We start from the raw sequence: 25,618 nt of genomic DNA on the forward strand, positions 1-25,618 counted from the left end.
TGTGTTACCTCAGCAGCACATCAAAACACATTTTTAAACAGTAAAGCCCATTTTTTTCACACTCTGATCCTGGGCAATTGTGGTTCAGATGAGTAACTATTAATTTAAACAATACAGTTCTTTCTGTTTTAATAAGTCAGAGAACACAAAACAGCACATTTATTGGAGCTCTGCTTTTGCAACATAAATGTTAGGCCATATTTGAATATCACGTTTATAGAGGCACAGGGATCTGGACGCTTATGGTTCTTATCCCGCTTAATGATTTGTGGTTAGAACCTTTATATAGCCTGAATAAAAAAAACGATTTTTCCGTTAGGAAATGAGGACAAAACTAGTGTGTAGTCAGGTGTTTATTCCTAGATCTGGGAAAGGGTTACTGAGCTTCATGTTGTAACATCAAGGCGTCTTTGTTTGACTCTTCAATGACCAATATTTGTTATTGTCTTTAATTGTAATCTGGATTGTGTTAAAGAGGGAGCATGGTTGCCATTAGTTAATCCATAATATCAAACCTTTTCCTCAAACAACTCAAGACAGTAAATGTGACTTGGATGTACTAAACATGTTTAATTATTATTTTAAATATGAATTATGTGCCGCTCTATAGCTGTTCCACCCATATTATCTGCAATCCATAGATTGTTCTCATTTGATAACATCATGCAGTAGTTCATCAATGTAAATAAAGTTAACATCAAGTGTTGCATAATTTAAATTGCTATGTATAACCTCTAATATTATCACACATTATCCCCTGTATAAAATATTTGTGCAATATTATATTTAAGTAATACCATTTGAGACCAGGTTTCATTTAAAAACTTCATACAGATTTCCCTGGATGAAAATAATGAAAATGAAGAATTGACACATTATTTACTTAATAATTTCTTTACCCTTTTTATATTGAGTTCTTAAAGTGTATTTGAGTGGAGTAAGAAAAAAGTTAAACTATAAAAAAAAAAAAAAATCTTTTACAATAAAATTAGGCCATTAGTTGAATGGCCCAAGTTGCAATAGTGTTTAATGTTGAACCTATCCTGAGTTACAGGTACTTTAGGTAAGACTTACTATTTTACAGAAATTGCATTCCCATACATCAGCTATGAGAGCCTGGGCCTCTCCTGGCTCATTTCTGACCAATAGAGCATCAGAACGTCGAAATGCATCACGGGATGTGGTGGTCTTCCACCATATAGGAATTGGGGGGATTCTATATTCTCAAACACTTCGTGTCTTCTGCTCCTCTCTCTTTATGTCTCCCCCATTCTTCCTACAGCAGCCTTTAAACCTCTTAAGAGGTGGAGATTGGTCGATCACGGGGATCTGAAGGAGTAGCTCTCGTCGTCGTACTCCAGCTCAACCTCCTCGTCTTCATCCAGGGGTCCGTACCTGAACTTGCGGTACATTGTTCCATCCTGGCCCATGTACACAATGTTCTCCTCTTCCTCATCCTCTTCCTCGCCGTCCTCATCGTCTCGACCATCGCTCTGGACGATGTGGTCGCTGTACTGACCAAGGGACGAGGTGGCGGCGGTCCGCGCCAAGCCAACCCTCCGGCCATCGAGTTTCTGGTAGCCACCGGCCTTGGCCTTGAGGGCTCTGAACACCGGCTGGGCTTTGGAGCGAGCCTGGAGGAGGAGGAAGAGCGTCCCACCAATGGCTCCGGTCAGCAGGACGCAGAGAGCCACCCAAAGCCCGGCCCGGCTGCCCGCCAGCTCCTCAGCTCCCCTCGGCACCACGTTGAAACCCGGGACACAATCCACTGAGGAAGAGAAATTAAGCGTGTCGGTGAGGGGCTGTCGAAGAGGGAGGTAAAAGGCACTGGGCTTGAATCACAATAGATTCAATTAGATTCAATAACACTAAAGAATGACAACTTCAACATGAACATGAAAAATCCCCCCCAAATCCTGTCAATGTGATCGAGCAGTATCAGATAACTGTAGCGTGTACATCAGCATCATTAGGAATGCTAATTGGCCTAATATATGCTATACTCCCTTTCTCTCTGGAAAAACTAACTCCCTAACCCTGGATAATTTGTATCTCCACATGTTCATGCGTTTGCTCATCTTTCCATACCTATGGAGGCCTGGCAGTCGCAACATTCGTACGGTATGGGCTCCCTACGGTCGCTGTGCGTTTCCTTGCTGCAGCAGGACATGCAGCGGCCGTCCTCAGACAGCAGCTGGAGGCTTGGACACACGGTGCAGTTCCATTGGCTGGGGCCGCGGCAGTCCAGACAGCTGGGCTCACACGGCTGGCAGTTTGGCTCCCAATGGGCGGACTCCTTGGAAAGAAAGCGGGTTAGAGCGTTTCCTTGTGCTACACCCTGCGGCCCACCTACCGGGCATCACCTTCCCTGACACACACACAGAGGCCTCAGGATCCAGAACAGGAATGAGCAGCAGGAACTGATTTCTTGGTGGGTGGACTTAATGGACCAATTGAGTGACTGGCAACCATGCTTGAACCAGAGGAATGATTTCTACACTAATCTGGCTAGATATATGTAGCTATAGCTAACGCTTCAATAATCGTGGATAGTGGATTCAAAGCCCCTGAGCCCTTAAAAGAAAACTAGGACTAAACCCAAATCCCATGTGGGAGAGGAGGAAACCTTGAGAAGGAACATGTAGCAGAAGTGAAAGCACAATGGATACCTACCTGCTTTGCAAAAATGATTGAATAGCCATCAGAAAGGGATAGTCACTACATTTAAGAGAACATCTAAAAAGAAAAGTATTTTACACATGCAATGTGGATTACCTGGGGTGTAGCATAAAAACCCAGCATACATTGAGATTCACAGATGCCAACCAAGAAGTCGTATCCTTTGTAACACGATTCACAGGCGAGAGGGCCCTCACCTGGAAAGAGAGAAATCAGCTTCTTCAGAACTGCAACGGGGTGAATTATTTGTCTCACACACCATGACCATAGACCTAAATTAATAATAAATATAACCGCAAGCGGTGATTAACGGGGTAATGCAATACTGTGCCTCGGCTTTCAGGTGAGCCGCAGAGCAATGGCCGAATGTCATCTTCAGCTTGTTGATAATGCTCTAATCGGGATTCGAACCCTCAACCTATGGATCACCTGTACAAGGCATTATCCCATTGAGCCACTTTTAAACCTGAACTGCAGTCCATTCACATGGTGAAAATGTCTATTGATAAGCACACAAGTGAATTAAGGGCTTTCTTAAAAGCATATACCTGAAAAATCGTTGAAATTCTGGGGAAATTAAACATTTGTAGGCAAGAACACTAACGGAAGAAATATAAATATGACAGTTAATTATGAAGGAAAAATGGTTAACGAAGAAGTTACCCCTTAATGCCATATTGTGTCTTGGCAGTCAGATTCTGTGAAACTAATGAGCCGGAATGTTGATTGCCTGATGAATCTCAGGTGATGTTCAATGTTATGTTACTTAAATGAGTGGCAATGTCATGTTCAGCTTGTTCATAATGCTCTATTCAGGATTCAAACTCTCAACCTAAGGATCACCAATACAAGGCATTACCCCATTGAGCCACAGACATTCCTGAACCGCAGGAAGCCTCATTCACATAGTGAAAATGTCTATTGATAAGCCCACATCAAGAAAACTCCAAGCACACATTTCACAAGAGAATTAAGAGCTTTCTTAAAAGTTTGCACTGTTAATGGTATCCACCTAATGATAGCCGTAAGTTATACAATAACAAAATTGTCATATAGGCAAAATGGGTTGAGTTTTCTATCAAATTGTGGGAAAAGTAAACATTTTTGATTTTAGAGATTTTGAGTCCAGGTCAATCTGGTAGGGAGAAATAATGCTAGTTCATACTTTTTTTTAAATAGCGCCCCCTTTGGGTGCAGTACCACAATTTGGATTCATGGGTAGTGGGGGGTATTGGTATCCACCTAATAATAGTCGTATGTTTTTTTATACAGTAACAAAATAGTCATATAAGAAAAATGGGCTAACTGCTCCAACTTTATTGGACAATATTTCTCAAATAGAACTAAATAAAACAAATTCTGTTAGATGATTTTTGTGAGGCTTGGTCTAAAGATTTTTGATTATTTTTGTAGCCCATGAATCATTTGATCATGTTTGGCTTCAATATGAAATTGTCGGAAAAGTAAACATTTGCAGTACCACATGGACATGTATGTTGTCAAGGGCAGATTATACTATATTCTTAGAAAGAGACGTCTTCCTTACATGGATGTATGCTGAGCATGGTAGGTATGGTAAAATGTCATTTGTATACCTTGTTTTACCGGGGTTCGCACCCACTGTCAAACAGACGTTTGCGAAATGACATGTTTACCGTCCAGTGTAAGGTCCAGCCTACGTTGGAGAAGCTGCCGTTTAGATAGACAAACTTCAACAAATGCTTTTTTTCAGATCTAGACGAAAAGAATTGCATGGGTATACTATGGCATCTCCTCTCACTAGCCATCATTGACAGAGATAGACAAACTTCAACAAATACTTTTTTTCAGATCTAGACGAAAAGAATTGCATGGGTATACTATGGCATCTCCTCTCACTAGCCATCATTGACAGCTGAACCTACAGGGTTTTGATGCAAAGTTATAGCTGATAAAACGTGTTGTAAAGCTGTTTAGATGTGCATATATTTTCGCCTTTGGGCTTATTATTATATATTAAAGACCATATAGTCTCGATGTCACCTGGGACATGTGTGCCAAGTTTGAAGACTTTACCACCTCCAGTAGCAAAGCGGTTATTGTGTGGGTGTTTTGGTTGAGTTGTAGCAATTGCATCAAATCTAAGTGGTCTGACCTTGAGGGTTGCACCTTGAAAGTTTTATGTAATTTCCTGCATGTTGTACTTTTCTAGTGGAAAAGGCAGCCTGTTGAGTATGTTACACTTCAACTGCTTATTATAATTTGTGCAACTTTTGACCATGTCGTTTTTTGATATATGGCCGAATTTGTCAAAATTAATAAATAATTCAAACAAATACAATAGGGTTCCTACGGATATTGTAGGACCCCTAATAATAATAAAACAATAATAAGAACTGCTATTATTTGTACTTACTAATATAATGAATCACAATAAAAACAGAGCAAAAGCAAAATAAAAAAATAGGGTGCAATCTTGACTATACAAACCAAACTGGCTTGTAAAAGCACAATTATGTGATCTTTCCTCAGGTGTTCCCAGGGTTCGAGTTAGGTGGGAGCCAGTGGGAGCTGAGCTCCCATGGAGAGAGGTCTGGCTCCCATGAAAGCAGCAAAATCAAATATCTGTGGGGGTCTCTGAAAATACCGCAGCATAATATTGTAATTACAAATAAAGCTATTTTCCCTTCCACATACAGAGTAATATTGACGTTAAGTAAGGGATAATAGAACGCCGGTCATTATCGGGAAAATAACCCCAGACAGGGCCAACCGGACACCGACGCGAAACGGATGTGTCTTGCTTCGACCTGAAGGGGCTTATTTTCGATAATGAGCGGCTACTTGCCAAGTTGCCCCCCGTCAACAACTTCCAGAGACCCCCACAAAGATGGAATTATAACTCGAACCCTGGGTGTTCCGCATGTCAGGTGAAAATAGTAATGTTAGCCAACAGCAATACAATTGATTGTGTTTCAATTTGAACTCTGCATGTAACACTTAAAGGAGACATATTATGGTGTTTTCCCAACAAGTAAACCCTAGTAATTGAGTTCCAGAAAACATGTTTTTGAAGCGGTTTGCTGGAAATAGCTTTTAGGAAAAAAAATATCGTCTACCGCTATTCCCGTTTCAGTCCCTTCAGAATGCGCTGTTTCTGGTGTCTGTAGCATTGATGCAAATTAGCTGCTGCCTATTGAGCAATGAGCTGTCAGACTGAACCACAGCATGGAGGAGAAGGGATTGGGGGGAAGAGCTTTGGCATTGACTCTCTGAAGTCCATGAACCGCGACATGGAGAAGAAAAGGATTGTACTCCGGGAGCTGAGCTGACGGACTGCCTCCGAGCTCCCCGCGCCGGAGCTGCCGGCCGCAGTCCGGCCGCAGTCCGGCAGCTCCGGCGGTGTACTCCGGGAGCTGAATTGGCGCCGAAGCTAGGTGGCAGCTCCAGCGGACAAGCAGCTCCGGCGGACGAGCAGCTCCGGCTGGGGTAGCTCGGCGGCAGTCCGGCAGCTCAGCTCCGGGAGTGCAATCCCTTTCTACTCCATGCCTCCTCCTCCCGACTTCCCTTCGGCGGCAGCTCCGGCGGGGTGAGCTCGGCGCCAGAGAAAGGGATTGTACTCCCGGAGCTTAGCTGCAGGGCTAGCGACGAGTTCCCCCCGCCGGAGCTGCTTGTCCGCTGGTCCACAAAATCTTAGCGATGCTCTGATTGGAGGGGAGTGGGGAAGTGGGAGGTAATATTCAAATGTGCCCCCTTCCTACGTAGGAGGGGGCGCCGAAACTGACTCGCTCGTTTGGTAGCTGGAGGCGGGCTGCTTCCAGAAATGCGTATCTCACTCAAAAAATCATGTACAGACTTATTTCAAAGTTTGTATGGGTGTGGGAGCACCATCTACCCACAACAACACCCCAAATCCCAGGAAAAATGCTGTTTTCATAATATGCCCTTTAATTTTGTACTTATCTTAATTCCTGTGTCCTTGTTGGAGGCCCAACAAAAGGACTAGCTTATAGGCAAGGACTAGCTGGTTCCTTCTATATCAATCCCTTGTATTTATAATCTTAATGTGTTAAACTGTTAATAGCACGGTAGCAGGTACCGTTGCAGGTGTTGCAGCTAGGGTGGCACTTGCGGCATGTTTTGGACAAGGTGTCATGGTAGTAACCAAGGGGACAGGCCTTCAGACACCTCCCCGACTGTGTGTGGTACCAGTAATCCTCCCGGCAGCCCAGACAGTGGTGGCTACTGGGCCCAGAACACCGGCTGCAGGACGGCTCGCAGCGCTCACAGAACCCAGAGGTGGTGTTGCTGTAATGACTGGAGAGGACAGGAACAAGGGATCATGCTGTTGAACATGCATATGGATACTGAAGAAGAGAGTGAGTGAGTGAGTGAACGTTGTACAGTGTTGGTGCTCTCACCCCTCTGAGCAGCTCTCCACACAGCTCTGCCCATGGTAGAACTGGCCAGGTTTACAGGTCACACACTCTACACTGTGTCGTCCCACACACGACACACAGCTCTCGTGACATCGCTTGCACGCCATCTCCTCTCTATCTCCGTAGTAACCAGCAGGACACTCCTCAATACAGGTGTTGTCTGACAGACAAAGGAAAAATGAATAAATTCTGGATTTCTTAAATGTATGGATTAGCAAAAGTTGTTACAGCTCTTTTGGCTTTTTTAACAGAGCAGAAATGCTAATAGGAAGTAAACATATATTATGCATACAAATGTAATAAAACATAATGCAAAAATATATAAACTTTAGCTTCTTTGGATTCTCTTGAACGAGCTTGGCTCACTGTGGAAACATTTTGACGAAGTACTTTTGTTTTCTAATCCGTTTTCTGAAAGAAATGTGTGCAGTTGCATTTGGGCCAGATGATAGCCTGTGTCACTCAGACTTAGCCCTGATGTCCAATCTCTTTTGGGAAACTTCAGTTAAACAAGAGAGTCTGGAGGAATATCCCAGCAATTTGGGCAGGACATCGGATGGCGGATTGGTCTTGACACAAGTCAAAGGGCAGAATGCGCAGCTCGACAGACAGCTGGGTCTTACTAAAAGTCAGATACATTTCGGAGACATTCCTGGAGACATTTCGGAGAAAAGTCTGACACATCCGGACACATTCAGAGTCATTGTTCTATGATACGATATAAAAACATGTTAAAATGTAATTATTTGAACAAGGTCATATCGTATCTGCTCCGTAAATGTTGTATCCCACGGTTGGAAGGTTTTCATCTGTTATCACCATTTGGTTTTATTCAGAGTCATTGTCATTGTTCTGTGATACAATATAAAATCATGTTCAAATATAATTACATTGGTGGTGACTTTTATTCTATGATTTTTCTTGCGTGAGTATTATTTTGTGTGGGAAGTTAATGTTAGTATGCAGTAATTATAGATTGCAAAACTTAGGAAATATGTTGTTTATAGCTCACTGTGTGACAAACAGCAATCACACTGACTGCTGTTTGACTGGGGTTGAACTATGAACAATTATTCAGCTACACCACGGAAACACTTTCAGCTTTGCTGAAACCGCCGTTTGCACGCAAAGACATTTTATTCTCCAGGCCTGCGAAATATGTCAGAAATATCTCAGGGAATGTCTCCAAAATGCTGTCAAATCGTATTCTTGCGCCTTCTAACATGCAAGGGTATTTTAAGTGAGTTGTTGGGGCTTACTCAGAAGGAAGAGAGTAGCGCAGTTGAGGCAGCGGCCCTTCCCAGGCCCTGAGCAGCGGTGGCAGAGTGGGTCACACAGCAGGCACTGGCCTTTCTCATCAATGTAGGTGTGCACGGAGCACTGGCTGTACCACACGCAGTGGCCCATCTCGTCTAGACGTCTGTTGTCCTTACAGCTCAGGCAGGAGGAGGACTCGTGGTCTGAGCAGGTCAGACACGACTCTGCGCAGTCTGGGTGAACAACATAGAGAGACATTTAAAAAAGTATTTAACCTTTTGTTGATATGGTTACCTAACGGAACATGCAAGTAAAGGTTAAATATCACCTTGATACAGGTGATACAACTTGAGCAGCATGTTAACAACAGTTTAGATGGCCACTGCGGCCATTTGAAATACATGCAATATGGCAAAAATATATATATTATTGATAGTCACGTAAATATGTAACAATCCTTAAAACATCTAGATACTATTCATATTTTCTATCCTAGTATCATCACTACCTGTTCTTTCATTGTCTCTAAAAGAGCTCTTTCATCTAAAGTGACAAAGATAAGGTTACAGTTCATTAAGACATGTGAGACAAAATACAAGTACAAAGCAACAAACAAGTGCATGCTGAAACCTGTCGCAAATGTCCAAGTACAATGGTCCACTGAATGTTTAATGACCATGATGGGTATACCTGCGTCCTGAGGGAGGAAGGTGTATCTGCATATTGAGGGTGGGTGTATCTGCATCGTGAGGGAGGGAGGTGTATCTGCATAGTGAAGGAGGTGTATCTGCATGGTGAGGGAGGTGAACCTGCATGGTGAGGGAGGTGTATCTGCATTGTGAGGGAGGTGTATCTGCATGGTGAGGGAGGTGTATCTGCAAAGTGAGGGAGGTGTATCTGCATGGTGAGGGAGGTGTATCTGCATAGTGAGGGAGGGAGGTGTATCTGCATAGTGAGGAAGGTGTATCTGCATGTCGAGGGAGGTGTATCTGCATGGTGAGGGAGGTGTATCTGCATGGTGAAAGAGGGAGGTGTATCTGCATGGTGTAGGAGGAAGGTGTATCTGCATGGTGAAGGAGGGAGGTGTATCTGCATAGTTAGGGAGGTGTATCTGCATAGTGAGGGATGTGTATCTGCATGGTGAGGGAGGTGTATCTGCATGGGGAGGGAGGGAGGTGTAGCTGCATGGTGAGGGAGGGAGGTGTATCTGCATGGTGAGAGGGAGTTCCGCTTGCATGCTGAGGGAGGTGTATCTGCATGGTGAGGGAGGTGTATCTGCATGGTGAGGGAGGTGTATCTGCATGGTGAGGAAGGGAGGTGTATCTGCATAGTGAGGGAGGTGTATCTGCATAGTGAGGGAGGTGTATCTGCATGCCGAGGGAGGTGTATCTGCATGCCGAGGGAGGTGTATCTGCACGTGAGGGAGGTGTATCTGCATGTTGAAGGAGGGAGGTGTATCTGCATGGTCAGGGAAGTGTATCTGCATGGTGAGGGAGGGAGGTGTAGCTGCATGGTGAGGGAGGGAGGTGTAGCTGCATGGTGAGGGAGGGAGGTGTATCTGCATAGTGAGGAAGGTGTATCTGCATGGTGCATGGTGAGGGAGGTTTATCTGCATGGTGAGGGAGGGAGGTGTATCTGCATGGTGAGGGAGGGAGGTGTATCTGCATGGTGAGGGAGGGAGTTGTATCTGCATGGTGAGGGAGGGAGTTGTATCTGCATGGTCAGGGATGGAGGTGTATCTGCATGGTGAGGGAGGCATATCTGCATGGTGAGAGAGGTGTATCTGCATGGTCAGGGAGATTTATCTGCATGGTCAGGGAGATTTATCTCCATGGTCAGGGAGGTGTATCTGCATGGTGAGGGAGGTGTATCTGCACACTGGTTACAATGGGAAAGTGTCTCAGGCTGTTCAGACAAGTGTGTTGAATACAGACACAGGTCATTAAGGAGCATTTAGCAGAGGACACCTCTGCTAAGGATGCCGAACAGATGTGGACATTCGGAATATCATAATTTGGTTCTATTCCTAATTAACCAAATGATTAATTGGGAATCATTGGGTCCTATTCTCTTACCACGGCATTTATCGGTGTGCTGATCATAGTAGGTACTCAAGGGACATTGATTCAGACACTCTCCGCAGTAACGCACAGCCTTGGGGTTCTGGCACGATGTGCAGTCGTCCGATTCTGGCCCATTACATGAGATGCAGTTGCCATGGCAATGCATGCACTCCTGCTCGCTGGCATAATATCCACCAGGACAGGCGCCTACACACGTGTCCTGGTGCAGGAAGAAGAACTGAGCACATTCTGGGAACAGAGCGGAGAGTTGAGTCAGCTATAGCTACAAAGTCAGGACATTCTGCAAGGGGTTGAATGCTCCGTCCGTGATTGATGATATTCATAACCTACTCTTTATGTTATTATTATTGTTTAGCAGCACTTGCTAATGCTTAGAACAGGGCTGGGATGAATGCCCTCTCTTGCCTTTTATTCAACATGTTGTTGTTTAGTATTCACAGTGTATCTGTGGATACCTATTATTATTCTAGGTTTTATTATAATTTTTTGATTCAGAGGCCCTTATCTCGAGGGCTAATTTTTTTTCACATTTGTCAGACCTAGGTGTAACTTAGGTCTCGAAAAAGTTTGAACATTTCTGAAACTTGGCATACATTTTTGCCATTCCGACCAATAAGGGGGACCAATAAGGGGGACCGTCAGTATAGAATTTGATGTACTGTGACAATTTTGAAGAATCTTTGAAAATCTTCTTCAGAATCATAGCTTAAAATGAAAATATTTAGATATTCATGATCTATGGAAATGCCTGATTAAAACAGACAAGTTCATAGCGCAGTCAAACTGGATGTCAGACAGCTGCAGACTCGTGATGGCTGTCCTGTTGGCCTGGACTTCCTGGTCAGAGGCCTGGTCAGCAGCGATCTTGGCGTAGTCAAGTCTAAATGCACGCCTTGCCGACGGCTCGGAAGAGGCAGGCCGCCATGGCATTGCAATTACCAGCAACATGTCTGATGTCTGTGGTGAACTCCGAGACGTAAGCGAGGTGCCTCTGCTGGCGGTTGGACCAAGGCTCAGCGACCTTGGCCAAACACTAGGGGCTTGTGGTGAAAAAACGCTGTGAATGGGCGGGCTTCCAGCAGGAAAGGGGAATGGTGTAGTAGAACAAGGTTGAGTTGAGGAGCTCACCGTCAAAAGCACAATGTTTTCCCTGTTGCGAGCGGTTGCCTGACGCCATCGATCAGCTAATGGTTGACGGCACCGACTGCGTTATGTGATGCGTTGGTCGTGAGGGTGGCGGGCGCGCCGAGGCACGGATGGGCCATCATGGTCAATTTCGTCCTTTTAGCATCTGAGAACGCCTTTAGCATCTCCTCCAACCAGGCAACAGCATCCTCAGCAGCTTTACCTTGAAGGGCCTTGTACAGAGGCAACATGAGGTCAGCGGCGCGAGGGACGAACCTGCCGTATTAGAAGACCATTCCTAGAGAGCCCTGGTCGAGGGAAGTTCTGCAGTTCTGAGGGAAATCTGCCACAGCAACCACCTTCGAAGGCATTGGCGTAGCTCCATCCCTGGGGATGTGATGCCCCAGAAAGTCGATGGACAACCGCTTGAACTGGCACTTGGCTGGGGTCACAATGAGAGTGCGCTTGTTGAGGCGTTCAAAAGGGAAACAACGGTGGGACAGACTCTCCCTCCTGCTGGCGATGAGGATGTAGTCCTGGTAGACGAACAGGATGTTGAGGTCCCTCAGCATGGAATCCATTATACGCCGCCTGTGCACCGAACAGGTACTTGGTGATTGTCATAGTATCATTATCACTATAACACGCACGACGGTGACGTCACATGCAGGAGGTAGCTATACCTGTTTACGGCAGAGACACGCGTGTACGTAAAGTGACACTCAACCAACTCTATCTGTTTGGACATTCCCTGATTTATTACAGTGATAGCCCTGGACCAGGTCGACCATGGAGAACACAACCCTTCCAGCCAGCCGGGGGGCAAAATCCTGGATATTTGGGACTGGATACTGGTCTGGAACGGTGGAGTCTTTGAGAAGGCAGTAATCACCACACAGCCAATAGCAGCTGTCTGAGTTTGGCACCACGTGCAGGGGACAAGCCCAAGGACCCCTGTTCGACCGGCAGACCATTCCTACGCACTACCTGAACTCGGCCTTCGCAATGGCATGTTTGCTGGGTCGAGTCGTCAGTTGTGGGTCAGGAACGGTGTGCCTGTTGTGGGAATGTGGTGTTCCACCCCTTGTTTTATCACAGAGTGGAAAACATGGCACGGCGAGGTCAGGGAACTCCCCACGCAGGCGGGTAAACCCGTCGGACACAGTGAGTCCGCTGGAAGATGCTGTTGTGGAGAACGCACTGAGGATGCAGGGTAAGAATCCCAAATCCTTGCCGTGGATGAGGCGGTGGTTCTATACATCCACCAGGCCTATCGCACAAAGGAAGTCTGCATCGAGCAGGGGCCTCACCATTGGCCATGACGAAATCCAAGGAGAATCGTCTGCCCAAAGGTCTGGATCTTTCTGCCGTTGGCAGCCTCCAGTGACGGCCCCCGTCATTCTCCCTGGATATCGATCTGCGAGGTGGCACACTTGGGCACCCTATCGCAAAGAAAACACTGTCCAGACAGGGTGTTGAAAAGGAGGCTGCTTGAATGGCCGGCCCTCACGGCTGCTAGTGAAACCGGCCCAATGTTCCTTGACACGCTGAAGCTGCATGGTGTGCAGCACCTCCGCCCTTCACCCCCAACTGGCCGTGGTTAAACACAGCCATGTAGATCCATGCTGAGGGCTGCAGCCGCTGTGGCCTTTGGTAGGAAGTGAGGCTATCCAAAGGCACAACCGAAGTGGAGAGCGGCATGGGCGCAGGTCCACCCCTAGTGGCGGAGTGAGACCACCTCTCTAGCCAATGCCCAGAGGTCTAGACCAGCTGTGTTTGCCAAGGCTAACCTGACCGATGCTGGCAGTTGTTGAAGGAAGAGCTCTTTGAAAATGAAACAAGGCTTATGCTTGCCCACCAGCGCCAACATGTGGTCCATTAATCCTGTTGGCTTCGACACACCGAGTCCTGGCAATGACAGCAACTGACGGGCACGGTCTGACTCGTCCAAACCCAATGTAGTGACGTTTCTCAGATTTTCCTGGTTCCAATAAACATCCCTGGTGACTGACTGCAGAATAGAATCTGACAATGCTTGAGTCCATGAGATGTCAAAGAATATAATTTCCAGAAGTTTGTTGAGTTTGCAAAAAGGTCTTGTGGGTTTATTTGGTATACCAATAAACCAAAGAATACTGACTTCTAATACTTAAAACAAACAAAAAGCAGGAAGTGGGCTAAGCCATTGTAGAAAAACGTTTTGCTGTGTAATCAGCCACACCTGACACTCTGACCTGGCTCCATTACGTGCACACAGGCACTCAAGACCTGTAGAGGTCGCCACACCCAACGTCTCCAGGAGGCTTTCAATGTTCCGTATAGGGCTGCAACAACGAATCGATAAAATCGATAAAAATTGATTACTAAAAGCGTAATCCAGTTTTTAAATCCATGTTAAAATCGGCAGGATATAGAGCTAGTTAGCTTAAGAAAAAGTCGCAAACACTGTCAAATGTGTTCAGATCGGCTCAGTAATATGATTGAGATTGTGATTTTGGCGAAAACCTGTTTTCCCAGCAATATAAAATAGATAGTAAAGATGGAATTATGACCTGTTTAACGTCCTATCTTGAACTACGATCATCTTATCAGCAATTAAAGTAATAATACTAGTTATATTTCAAGGAGTCCCGAAAATGGTATCAATATCAATAAAAATTAACGATCTCCTGTCATCTTAGAGAAATTAAGATGATTTAATTTATTTTTAACCGTTAGTATTTACCGGTTAAAGATCTTATCGGTTGACCGGTTAACCATGGACATCCCTTGTATACTGTATATATATAAATGTATATCAAACATTGTATGTTTTTTCTGTGTTATGATTATTATTTTTTTTATCATTTAATATTACTTTTAATAGTTTCGGGACGTTGGAGCAATAACCTGATGTTTTTACACTTCAGTCTGCACTGTGAATTTGAGCTTAGTTGCAGCTCTAGTTCCGTATTTGTTTTCCTCAGCGGGATCCTTCGATAAACATATGACGCCAACTGCTGTGAAACTGCCCAGCGCAACAATGACAGTAGTATTTGTCTCATCTATGATGATGGGCAAACCGAGCAGTGGAATACTGCTCCCAAAACAAGGCAAACAACCACAAAAAAAAGGTATATAATAATAATAATAGTTTAAAGCTGCAAACAGCATTTTAGGGGGACCAAGCCTAAAGCAGACCAATAAGACCCTGATAGACAATTAAGACCCTGACAGGCCATTAAGACACTGACGAAGACCATTAAGACCTTTTTTGTTTGCATACGGTTGACAATGCGGGAATAGACTCAGCGTGGATCTGGTGATGGGGGAACAAATATCCAGGACCGTACATCAAAAGGCTGAGGAGTGATGAGTCTTTAAAGTTTTCAATTGATCGCTATAGCCTATGGTCCTATTTGGATGAGGTTCAGTCTGGTTAACTTGACCTATGCTTCTTTAAGTACACCAAGTTTGGCGATGATTGACTCAAGGTAACTCCGCTTTTAGTCACCAAACATTGATTGGGCTAATTTGGACGTTCAGCCGCCATTTTGTTAGAGGTTCTGGGTTACCTAGGAACATTTGCTCAACATGAGGAGAGACAAATGTCTACAGGATTTCATGACAGTAGGAAGGGGTCAGGAAATATGGCCGTCAAAAGTCTGCATATTCGGTTAATTTAAATAGCTCCCCCTATTGCCCGATCTGGATACAATTTGGAAAGGTTGCATTTTCCCTTGATTGTTTTAGCGCTCCCTATCCTCATTATCTGGATACAATTTGGAGAGGTTCATCTTGCCCCATGTGGCTTTGACTACACCAAGTTTGATGATTATTGGGTTAAGTTAACCTAGCCTTAGCCTTTTGGCGTTAAGTGAAATTTGGACGATTTTGAGCCTCTGGTGGCCATGTTGATTTGTCAATCGACTTCATCTTACTTGAGCAGTTAGAACTTTGGTCCCCAACAGCCACTAAATTGGTCCCACTCAAATCAAACATTCCGTCTGCGAACTGTGGTGACTTTAGTTGCAGGCCACGCCCATTTCGATGCCACGCCCTAATTGAAAATATGTGGATTTAATCTTGTTCAGAATTTTATGCTGAATAACTTTTGTATTGGATTCAAGATCGTAGGAGTCCATTTGGAGGTTGATATAAGCAAGTCTTTACGCGTTTTAAACCACATCCTTTTTTTTGTTGTTGTTTATGGCTCTTGGGTGCTTCTTTATTGTACAGATTTCCCTTTATGTCAGATTGAAGACAGTGGTCCTTAGATGATGTGTTTTAGAGGAATTTCGTGTGTTTTTCGACAAAATTCAAGATGGCCGCAATTCTTTTCAAAGGAAGTCATAGGTTCTCGAGGAAGATTTGTTCATCATGAGGATAGGCATGTGTGTTCAACGTTTCATTTCTGTTAGTCAAATAGGTTACGAGATATGCTTGATCAAAGTTTGCATTTTTGGACCATTACTACAGCGCCACCTTTGGCCTAATCAGTGTAATATTTATTCTCTGTTAATCTTGAGTCAGCATCTACAGCTGTATGAAGTTTCATAAAAAGTGTGGAAACGGTTTAGGCTGTGAGAGTCAAACGTGGCAGAATAATAATAATAAAAACATGAATAAAACAGGTTGCCTCACACCTTGTGCTAGGCCCCCTAATAACTGCAACAAACTTTATTATATACAAAAACAAGAGCAATCAAAACAAAACACTTGGCATGACGTCCGCTCCACCATGTCATCTCCCAGGGACGGTCTCTAATGCCGCGTTTCCACTGCAGGGTGCGGAACGGATCGGATCGCAAAGGGGCGGTAGGGAGGGGGCAGTATAGCCCAGCTCAGTTCCGAGGTCGCGTTTCCACTGCCGACAGTACCCTTGGTGGTAGGCCGGATGTCAATCGCCGCGGCAACTACGTAAACATCGTAAACAACGTCTTCCTCCGCAAGAATGCAGACGAACGTCTCCACCTCCTTGTTCGCCCAAGCAAGCTTTTTACGCGACATGTTAATTGTAAAGAATAATACCTCGAGGCTACTGTTTGTTTGTTTTTATCACCGCGTCACCCGGAAGTGACGATTCTGTCGACCAATCAACGGAGGGGGGGTGTAGCTAGAATTCCAGGGTACCCTTTCAGGCGTCTGGTCTCGTTTTGGGTACCGCAACGGAGGAGTCCCTAGAATGGGGTCGGAACGGGTACGGCAAAGTCCGGGTCACGCCCACTTTTGGCGGTGGAAACGCGATCCGACCCGCACCTTTGCGATCCGATCCGTTCCGCACCCTGCAGTGGAAATGCGCCATAAGGCAACGTATTCACCACTCTGGTGTTGGTTGTGAAATATGTCCCGAGCCTCTGTGTGCTTGTCCACCACACAACGCAGTATATAACTGCAAAATTAAGAATATAATTTAAAGCTTCATTTATAATAACTGAAGAAGTCTAAAGTTTTTGCCTTCTAGCCTCAAGGTTTTGGGTTTAGTACCCTCCTGTCCATGAAGTTGACCTGTAGGCATTATTGAGCAAGAAGCCCCAAGAGGCCTTATATCTGAATATCTGAAATATTTGTAAAAATACATCTGCTGAATAGTAAGCATTTCATAGATTTGGTTTCTAGGTTAATTGTGGACATTGTCTATGTCCAGATGTAAATCAGCCTTGACTTTTGTAAAACCCGAGTTGAAAACTCTAGTATGATGACCTCCTATTAGGGTGGAGTATTACCCTGCGTTCACACCAAAAGATGCATTTGCTGCCCGAACGCGTTGCTGCCGAAGTTTTGCGGCGCCGCAAATCAAGTTTTGCGGCGCGGCAAGGTTTTGCGGTGCGGCAAAAGTTGAAATATTTCAACTCGAGCAGCATTTGCCGCGCCGCAAAATACGTGAACGCGCCCTCCGCCCGTGCCCGGTAGCGGGCACGGGCATGCCGCGCCGCAAATCAGAAAATGCCGCGCCGCAAATCAAGTTTTGCTGCCCGTTTTCTCGGCAGCAAATGCATTGGCAGCAAAGCAGCAACGCGTCTCTACATTCACTTTGAATGGGATCACGACGCGCGGCAACTTTTTGCATCTTTTGGTGTGAACGCAGGGTTAAAGCCTGTGTTTTGAGAGGAATTAGCGTGGGTGCAGCGTGCTTCTACCTTGACAGAGGCCGTCGTCGCTGCACCTCCTGCAGTCTGGGGGGCACGGCAGACAGTGGACCTCCTGGGCATAGAAGCCCAGGGGACAGTGGCCCAGGCAGGTGTGGTCGAACAGAAGGTACTGAGCAGCACAGCTGAGACAGTGGGAGGCGTTCAGCATGCAAGAGGTACACTCTGGAGCACAGGGATGGCACTGCTGCTCCAACAAAAAACCCCTGAATGGAGCAGATGGAGGAGGGCCGCAGAGGGAAAGGGGGAGGACGTGGAGGAGAAGGGGAGGTGGAGGAGGTTGAGGAGATGGAGAGTGGAAGTAGGAAGAAGAGTAGGGTAGGAGTAAAGGGGGAGGACAGGGAGGAGAAGAGCAGGGGCAGGAGAATTTTTTTTTATTAATCCCCATCTCCTTTATGTGTATCTCTATGGTTAGTTTTTATATTTTCGTTTTTTTTTTTTTTATTACTTCATTAGTTTGTCATGCTGGACCACACACCTGTCACAGTTGTTCACACATTGCCCGTCCTGCAGGTAGAGCCCGGCGGATCCATTGTGGCATTGGACACAGCTCAGGGAGTCCAGACACATCTCACACCCAGGCAGGCAGCTCTGGCAGCGGCCGGACGTCTGGTTAGCGAACCAAGATGATGGGCACTGGAAGACGCAGGACTGCTGGCCAGTCAGAAAACGACCTGAGCCCCCAGAAGATCGATTGGTATGAAAGGGAAAGCATGAAAGGTGTGCTACTTGATGTTTTTTTTCCATTGCAGAGAGAAGTCGTATTCTGTATGTAGAACACTGTTTTTAAGTGTTATTAATATAAGTGCCACAGCCTCAATTCACCTCTTTATGAATATATGTTTCACTTCCAATGAGGCATAGCAGAGGAGGCTACAGACTTTCACTCACTTCTATATATAATCTGGAATTTTTGAAGTAAGTAACAACTGGTTGTTTGATTCTTGAGTTCTACGCTCTCGATCAGATCGAGGCATAATAGGATCCTAAACCACTTGCACAATTGCAGTTCAAAGTGTTAAGTCAAAATGACTTAACACTTTGATTTTATTGATTGATATTTTTTGGGATTTTTCTTTTTAATTTTAGTTCCTTACCTGGTGGACAGGTGTGGCAGTCTCTCTTCTCTAGTCCAGTGCACGTCTTACAGGAGGGATGGCACCCCTCACAAACACCCTGGTCTGCTTGCACACAAACGGAAATAAGAACCACACAGGAAGAACAAACCACAAACAAACAGGAAGTACAAACAACAACCAAACAGGAAGCACGAACCATACACAAACCCGAAGAACAAACCACAGCCCAGCAAGAAAAAACAACCAAATCCAAAGTACAGCAGTTCACAATCGCACTAGATTGTTGTGACACAAATACAAACAATATATACAACATTGTTACCACAAGCTCCAGTGTCTGTCCTATACCATTTTTATACTGCTTCTCGGGACATAGCGCCCATGTCTGCTGCTCCAGACAGGTGCCGGCGGTCAGGGTGAGGCCGTCCTCACACTGGTCACAGTCGTTGTACTGCGGTCCTCCACAGGCGCGGCAGGACACATGGCATGGCTCACACTCATGTTCTGTGGCATCCATGAAGAAGCCATTCTTACAATAGTCCACGCAATCACCGTCTAGGCCACAGGAAAAGCATGCAGTAGCACATACATAAATATATAATGCATACGTTTTCAAACAAACTGAACCCTTAATTATGTTAAGTAATAGGTATATACATTTTTAGCTTTAGCCTCAAAGCTCAGGTAGGATATATCTTTATGAAGATTTTTTCTCATATTTGCTGAAATTCTCTTTAAATTCCTTCTGCATCATTAAATGAAATGCACTAACTTATCTAAATCCGGTATCTGTTGCTGTCGAATGCCTTTAATAAGCCTCTCCAAATTTAACTCAGCCCGAATTAAATAATTGGATGGACTACCTGTCGGTCTACTTAACTACCTGTCTGTCTAGGCTGCCTGAGCACACTCGGTCATTGACTCATTGTGCATGACAGTGTCTTCCACAAGGCACAACTGTTCCAAAGCTACCGAGTGAGTCATGTGTTTTGGGGTAAGGTTTTGAGGGAGGCCTAAAAGGAGGGTTGAGTATTTTCTTTATTTCTTCCAAAATCAAGCTTAATATGGCTTTTTTTTTTTTTTTTTGCCTACCCTAGCTTTAATGACCACTTTCAATGTGTGCCCACTGTAGCAGGTATTATACCAGTATTCTGACAATTGTTATCAGGGTATTCAGTCTTAAGTGGGCTTTTGTGAACAGACAGCAGTGGCGATGCTTCACTAATGAACCATATACCCAGGATGGAGAAGCCTTCTTCACACCAGTAGCACTGGCTCTGGTCACAGTTGATGCAGTGCTGATCCTCACAAGGATAACACACCATTGAGTCCTCCACATTGAAGGATCGCTCTGGACAGAACCGGGAGCAGTCAGACCCCCACCTGACAGAGAGCGAGAGAGACCATTAGCAGATGAATAGTGCCAGTAAGGATGAGAGAAATCAAATATTTTCAAACTGGTGTGGAAACACATCAAATAACAGTTCCATAGAACACAAACACCCATTCAAAGCAATCGGATCAGAATCCCTGTGTCGGATCTTCAAGAGTTAAGAAATATCTATGAGCAAAAAAAATAATTTGGTTCAAACCAACACATATGTAGAATTATGTGTCAGAGTTTCAGTGTTCAACTTACTTGTAGTACTCGCCTTCACAGCTCATACAAAGTGTTGCTGGTTTCCCATCTTTGTCTGCTGTAAAAATTAGACGTTTCATTTGTTACATGGATCATGGATGCTGCATATAATAGAATTATTCTAACCGTATTCGTAAATGTTAAATTGTCCCTCTTTTGCTGTGTGTGTGTGTGTGTGTGAGAGTGTGTGTTTGAGTGAGTGAGAGAGAGAGGGGGTATGTGTTTGTGTCTGTGTATTAAGATATACCAGAAGATGGCGATGTAGTTACACATTCAAGTTAGTGAGCGGACATGACATCACCCCAAGTACAAATGACTGCTTACCCATGAGGAAATTAAAAGATGAATTTTTGGTGACTTTCTTCATCGGAGTGTTGCGTCCTATGTGTGTGTGTGTGTGTGTGTGTGTGTGTGTGTGTGTGTGTGTGTGTGTGTGTGTGTGTGTGTCTGCAGTGAACTGCATTGTGAGTTCATCAAAAATGTTGTTATTTACTGTTCATGTTTTCTGTTATTAGACCAAATAGAAATTATACAGACAACAATAAATAAATAAACTGTTTGTTTGTGTGCCTAGAGAGCATAAATGTAAAGTAATTAATAAATCCTGTCAATCAAGGTCGATTTAAAGAGAGAGAGAGAGACATATACATTGATATAAAGAGAGAGACAATAGATAGATAGAATAGCTAACACCTTGTACAGCTAACACATCTAACATAGCTATCCATGCTAACTCAGCTATATACACTAACACTGCTTACACAGCTCCCACTTCTAACATGGCTAACACCACTCATGACTCACAAAGGAAACACTGCTTATACAGCAAACACAGCTTACTATGCTAACACAACTTGCACAGCTAACACTGCTAACAGAGCTAAAACGGCCAACACAGCTAAAACAGCAAACACAGCTAACACAGCTCACACAGATGAAACTGCTTATACTGCTGACATTGCTGACACAGCTAGCACCACTCGCATCAAATACACAGATAACATTGCTTAAACAGCTAACACAGCTAAGATGCTAACACAGTGAACTATGCTAACACCCCTTATACAGCTTACACTTCCAACGCTGCTAATGCGGCTAGCAAGGCAACGGGAGCGTACCTATGTTCCCCGGTCCTATGTTCCCCGCTTTGTATGCGACTGTGGAACATAGGACCCTGTGAGCAAATCTTTTTTTCGTAGGATGGTAGGGGCAAGTACCGCCTTTTCCCCCTCTGATTCGCCTGTGATTGGTTAGAATGGCTCTCCTCCGATTGGTTATGGTTAGGTTTAGGGTTAACCCTCACCATAAGCCTAAACCTGACCCTAACCCTTTGCACCCGGGGGAACATAGGACCTGGGGAACATAGGACCCCCTCGGCAACCATAGCTAACACACAAAGGGTGTTTGCTACATCTACACAGTTACTACAGCATTGCATGCACTTATTTTTTTTTTTCTGTGGAAGCTAGAGAGAAAGAGAGAAAGCGATACTATGCAAAAGCAATAGTAGGAGGGTAAGGAGATCTGTGTCCTAGGGCAGAGTCCTAATAAAAGAAGAGTGAATAGTGAATAAATGTGACCTGTGCATTCAAAATGGCCATGTACATTTACATTTAGAGCATTTAGCAGACACTTTTATCCAAAGCGGGGTAAGGGGGGAGGCTATGTAAAGTCTAGTCGAGCTCTGAACAAGTGAGTCTTGAGTCTCTTGCGAAGCTGGTGAGCGACTCTGCTGTCCTGACATCGGAGGAGAGATGGCAAGATGAAGACGATACACATACATACATACATTCTTCTGTTGACACACACTATAGTGTGTTTGTGTGTGTGCGCTCATGGGTGTGCAATTTGTTCATCACAAAGCGAACACTGAGGCAGTGAAAAACATGTGACTGATGCATATCACCCACTACATGCACGCCTTGCGAATAGGTGCTCTAGGATGTGTCTATACCCTTGGAACTCTATGGTTCCTATGATTACCTAATTTGCCAGTTCCTTAGGTGGCCATCTTGTATTGAAGCTGGATTCCAATATTTCTCTGTATCTCATTCTCATTCCCTTTCCTTAGATAGAGTGCTTGTTGGTGTCAAGTTTAGTGATGCAAGACGAGAGGAGATAGAATATTTATTCATATTGGTCATAATTATTCATAGTTGGTCTTATTTATTCATTTCTGCTGTGAAGTGTTGTCACAGCGACAGTCCAGTAAGCGGTTTGTATCCAAGTTGGGGGTATAGATATAAACAGGTATTCAGTAGTCAAAGAGGCAGTTAGCTAGAAAGTGTGTGTGTGTGTGTGTGTGTGTGTGTGTGTGTGTGTGTGTGTGTGTGTGTGTGTGTGTGTGTGTGTGTGTGTGTGTGTGTGTGTGTGTGTATCTTTACATTTGTGTGAGTGTTTGTGTGGTGTGTGTCAGACTTACTATGTTGGCATTTCTTACAACCCTCCTCGCAGGGTTGGCAGTCATCAGTCTTTGGATCTGCTACCTCACCTAGAGGATGCCACCATGTCCTCTCCCCGTCTGCACACAGCAGTGGGAGGCAGCGGCCGTCTCGGCTGCTGAGTCCTGGCCTGCAGCGGAGGCAGAACTCCAGGGCCGCGCACACAGCGCAGTCCGCAGCGCACGGCTCACAGCGGCCCCCTGACGCGTGGAAGGTCCCCTCGGGACACGAGGCGCGGCACTCTCCCCGTAGGAGGTACCGCTGCATGCCAAACTTATCTACAACACACACACTGTGACCTTAAAGGCCCTGATACAGCTCAAAATCTAAATAGGCCACAGGGTACAATACAGTTATTGCACTGTGTTGGCTGTTTATTGAACGACGCCCCTTAGAGACTTGCAAACAGTGCAGCGATGAAAGCCCAATGCAGTGCCATGGTTTGGTCACAACCTGGCCATTTGTTCTGTGCAAAAATAGCAGTTTCAATTTCCTATTAAGTATAACGGAGCATTCAAGGATTTGGATGGTAAAAGGTTATTTGTTGATATTGCCTACGTCGAAATCATGTTCAACTCTCCCTCTCTCACAGTGTACGCGCATAAAAAAAGGATCCGAAATGTGACATTTGGCAAGCCATTGACAATGTTTGTTTGGAAAAATAACAATGGGAGCTGCCATTGACAAGGTTTGTTTGGAACAACAAACATTGTCAATGGCAATTTCATAGTTAGAATTCTGAGTGAGGATTGTGGCTGCATTATTGGCAGACTGATAAAAAGCACAGAGCAACATTTCAACAAGTAGCGACGGTATGTTAGTGTCAGAGCATTGTGTGTGTGTCCAGACTAGTATATAACTCGGAGATTGAGAAGCTCTTTCCAGTGTTATTGTTATGTCTCATTGAGCTTGAGATAAACTCACAGAGCCACATTTTGACCAACCAAACCTCCTGCTTAATTGAGTGTGTGTGTGTGTGTGGGTGGGTGATTCCCAAGAATGAGACTTCATCCAGATTCATTTTTCGTCATATCAATAAAGCAGGGGAAGGAATATTGTGGGAAGGAATATTCCAGGCAGGAAATCCTTCACACCACTTACATCTTTATCTTATTTAGTTGGAGGCTAACTTCAAGAGTTTCCATTCCAAACTACATCCGTCCAGGTCACGTTAAGACTGAATGAGATCAGTTAAATACAATAAATACCAATACAGTACAATACGATTTACCATACAATACTAACTACTAATTTCTCCTTTGGCACAATAAAACAATTGCCACATTATGTTCATTAAATGTGGTGTTCAATTACTCCACCTTTTTCACAACTGGTGCAGTTGAAAAGACTGTCTTCATTACATTCATGGCAGGTGTGGTGGCAGAGATCGCACTGCCTATCCATGGCATAGTGTCCCCTCCTGCAAAAAAATTCACAGCGGCCATCGTCGAAAAACCTGCAGGGAAGTCAATTTTATGATCAAATTCAAAGGCCTCATCACAAAACGCCCTTCTACAAGGTCTATATTAACCCATTATAAGATGGAAAATTATAAACGTAAAACTACAAAATAAAAGTAGTGTTATAGCTCATAAACTATTATCATATGGCGGGTTGTTTAAATCAAGGTTGATGCTACAGAACCACATTCTAAGGGGCCCTCCTCTTATTGGTGTAATGCTGTCCAATCAGCGACACCAGTATAATATCCGAGGCAAGAAAAAGAAATGCCATAAGGTTTTTATTCAAAGAGCCAAAACACAGTTTATGTAATTCACATAAGACCTTTTAGGGCAGGCAATTTGTTCAAATTCGTTCCATTTAATAAATATGTTTTATGGACCCACATCTGTGGATGAATAGAACATGTATGATGGGTAAGGGGTGTGTTGCATGGAGTGTGTAGCGGCTAGCCAGTCCAAATGAGCCACGATGGACAAAACGTGGGAGAAGACACTTTGAGGCGCAGAGATAAAATAAATCAGTTCCACTTCTTGTTATGTGTTTTATTTATTTATTCTTTCTCTTCTGGTATCTTAAATTGTCGCACTTAAGTGTGGTCAACAGAAAGTATTCACTCCAAAGCCCACTCTCTCTTAATTCCAAAAAAGTGAACATGAATGCAATCACATATGACCACCACTATTGCCGCCTAAGTCCCGGTGAACACGCCTACCCCCTAAAGTGAGAGCGCAGTGAGCAACACAAGACCATAGAACATATAAAATACAGGAGACTAACACATGTGGCTCCCACATTCTTGTATTAATCATGATAATTATGGCTTACAGCTAAGGAAAAAACAAAATTCAGTATACCAGAAAATTTGAATATTATATAAGACCAGTAAAAAAAACTTTAATACGGAAATGTCGGCCTTATGAAAAGTATGTTCTTGTATATGCACTCAGTACTTGGTTGGGGCTCATTTTGCATGAATGACTGCATGAATACGGAGTGGCACAGAGTCAATCAGCCTGTTGCCCTGCTGAGGTGTTATGGAAGGCCAGGTTTGCTTAGATAGCGTCCTTCAGTTTGTCTACATTGCTGGGGATTCGCTTCTTACATCTTTCTCTTGACATTACTCTTTCTATTTTCTGGCCAATCAATCACAATAATCCTACGGTCATTTAACCAGGTATTGTTTTTTTTCCGGCAGGTGCCATGTCCTGCTGGAAAATTAAATCAGCATCTCCTGAAAGCATTTCAGCAGAAGGAAGCATGAGGTGCTCGTAAACGTCCTGGTAGACGGCTGCGTTGACTTGGAC

At 44.5% G+C, this 25,618-nt stretch overlaps 1 protein-coding gene across 1 annotated transcript in view; it reads right to left on the bottom strand.

Moving 5' to 3' along the window:
- Nucleotides 1-340: 340 nt before the first annotated feature.
- Nucleotides 341-25,618, bottom strand: part of pcsk5b (proprotein convertase subtilisin/kexin type 5b) — a 182,460-nt gene continuing 157,182 nt past the window's right edge. Inside the window, exons 22-36 of the mRNA XM_060053052.1 lie at nt 24,170-24,306; nt 22,832-23,128; nt 20,410-20,467; nt 20,008-20,153; nt 19,119-19,325; nt 18,789-18,872; nt 18,170-18,365; nt 17,683-17,897; nt 10,430-10,666; nt 8,357-8,587; nt 7,080-7,257; nt 6,758-6,975; nt 2,776-2,876; nt 2,089-2,296; nt 341-1,768 (exon numbers count right to left, since the gene is read on the bottom strand). Of these exons, the coding sequence (XP_059909035.1) occupies nt 1,320-1,768; nt 2,089-2,296; nt 2,776-2,876; nt 6,758-6,975; nt 7,080-7,257; nt 8,357-8,587; nt 10,430-10,666; nt 17,683-17,897; nt 18,170-18,365; nt 18,789-18,872; nt 19,119-19,325; nt 20,008-20,153; nt 20,410-20,467; nt 22,832-23,128; nt 24,170-24,306 (2,962 nt within the window). The 3' untranslated portion in view covers nt 341-1,319. The remainder of the gene's footprint in view (nt 1,769-2,088; nt 2,297-2,775; nt 2,877-6,757; nt 6,976-7,079; nt 7,258-8,356; nt 8,588-10,429; nt 10,667-17,682; nt 17,898-18,169; nt 18,366-18,788; nt 18,873-19,118; nt 19,326-20,007; nt 20,154-20,409; nt 20,468-22,831; nt 23,129-24,169; nt 24,307-25,618) is intronic.

This window comes from Gadus macrocephalus, chromosome 6 (genome assembly GCF_031168955.1).
Source record: "Gadus macrocephalus chromosome 6, ASM3116895v1".
Classification (NCBI taxonomy): Eukaryota; Metazoa; Chordata; class Actinopteri; order Gadiformes; family Gadidae; genus Gadus; species Gadus macrocephalus.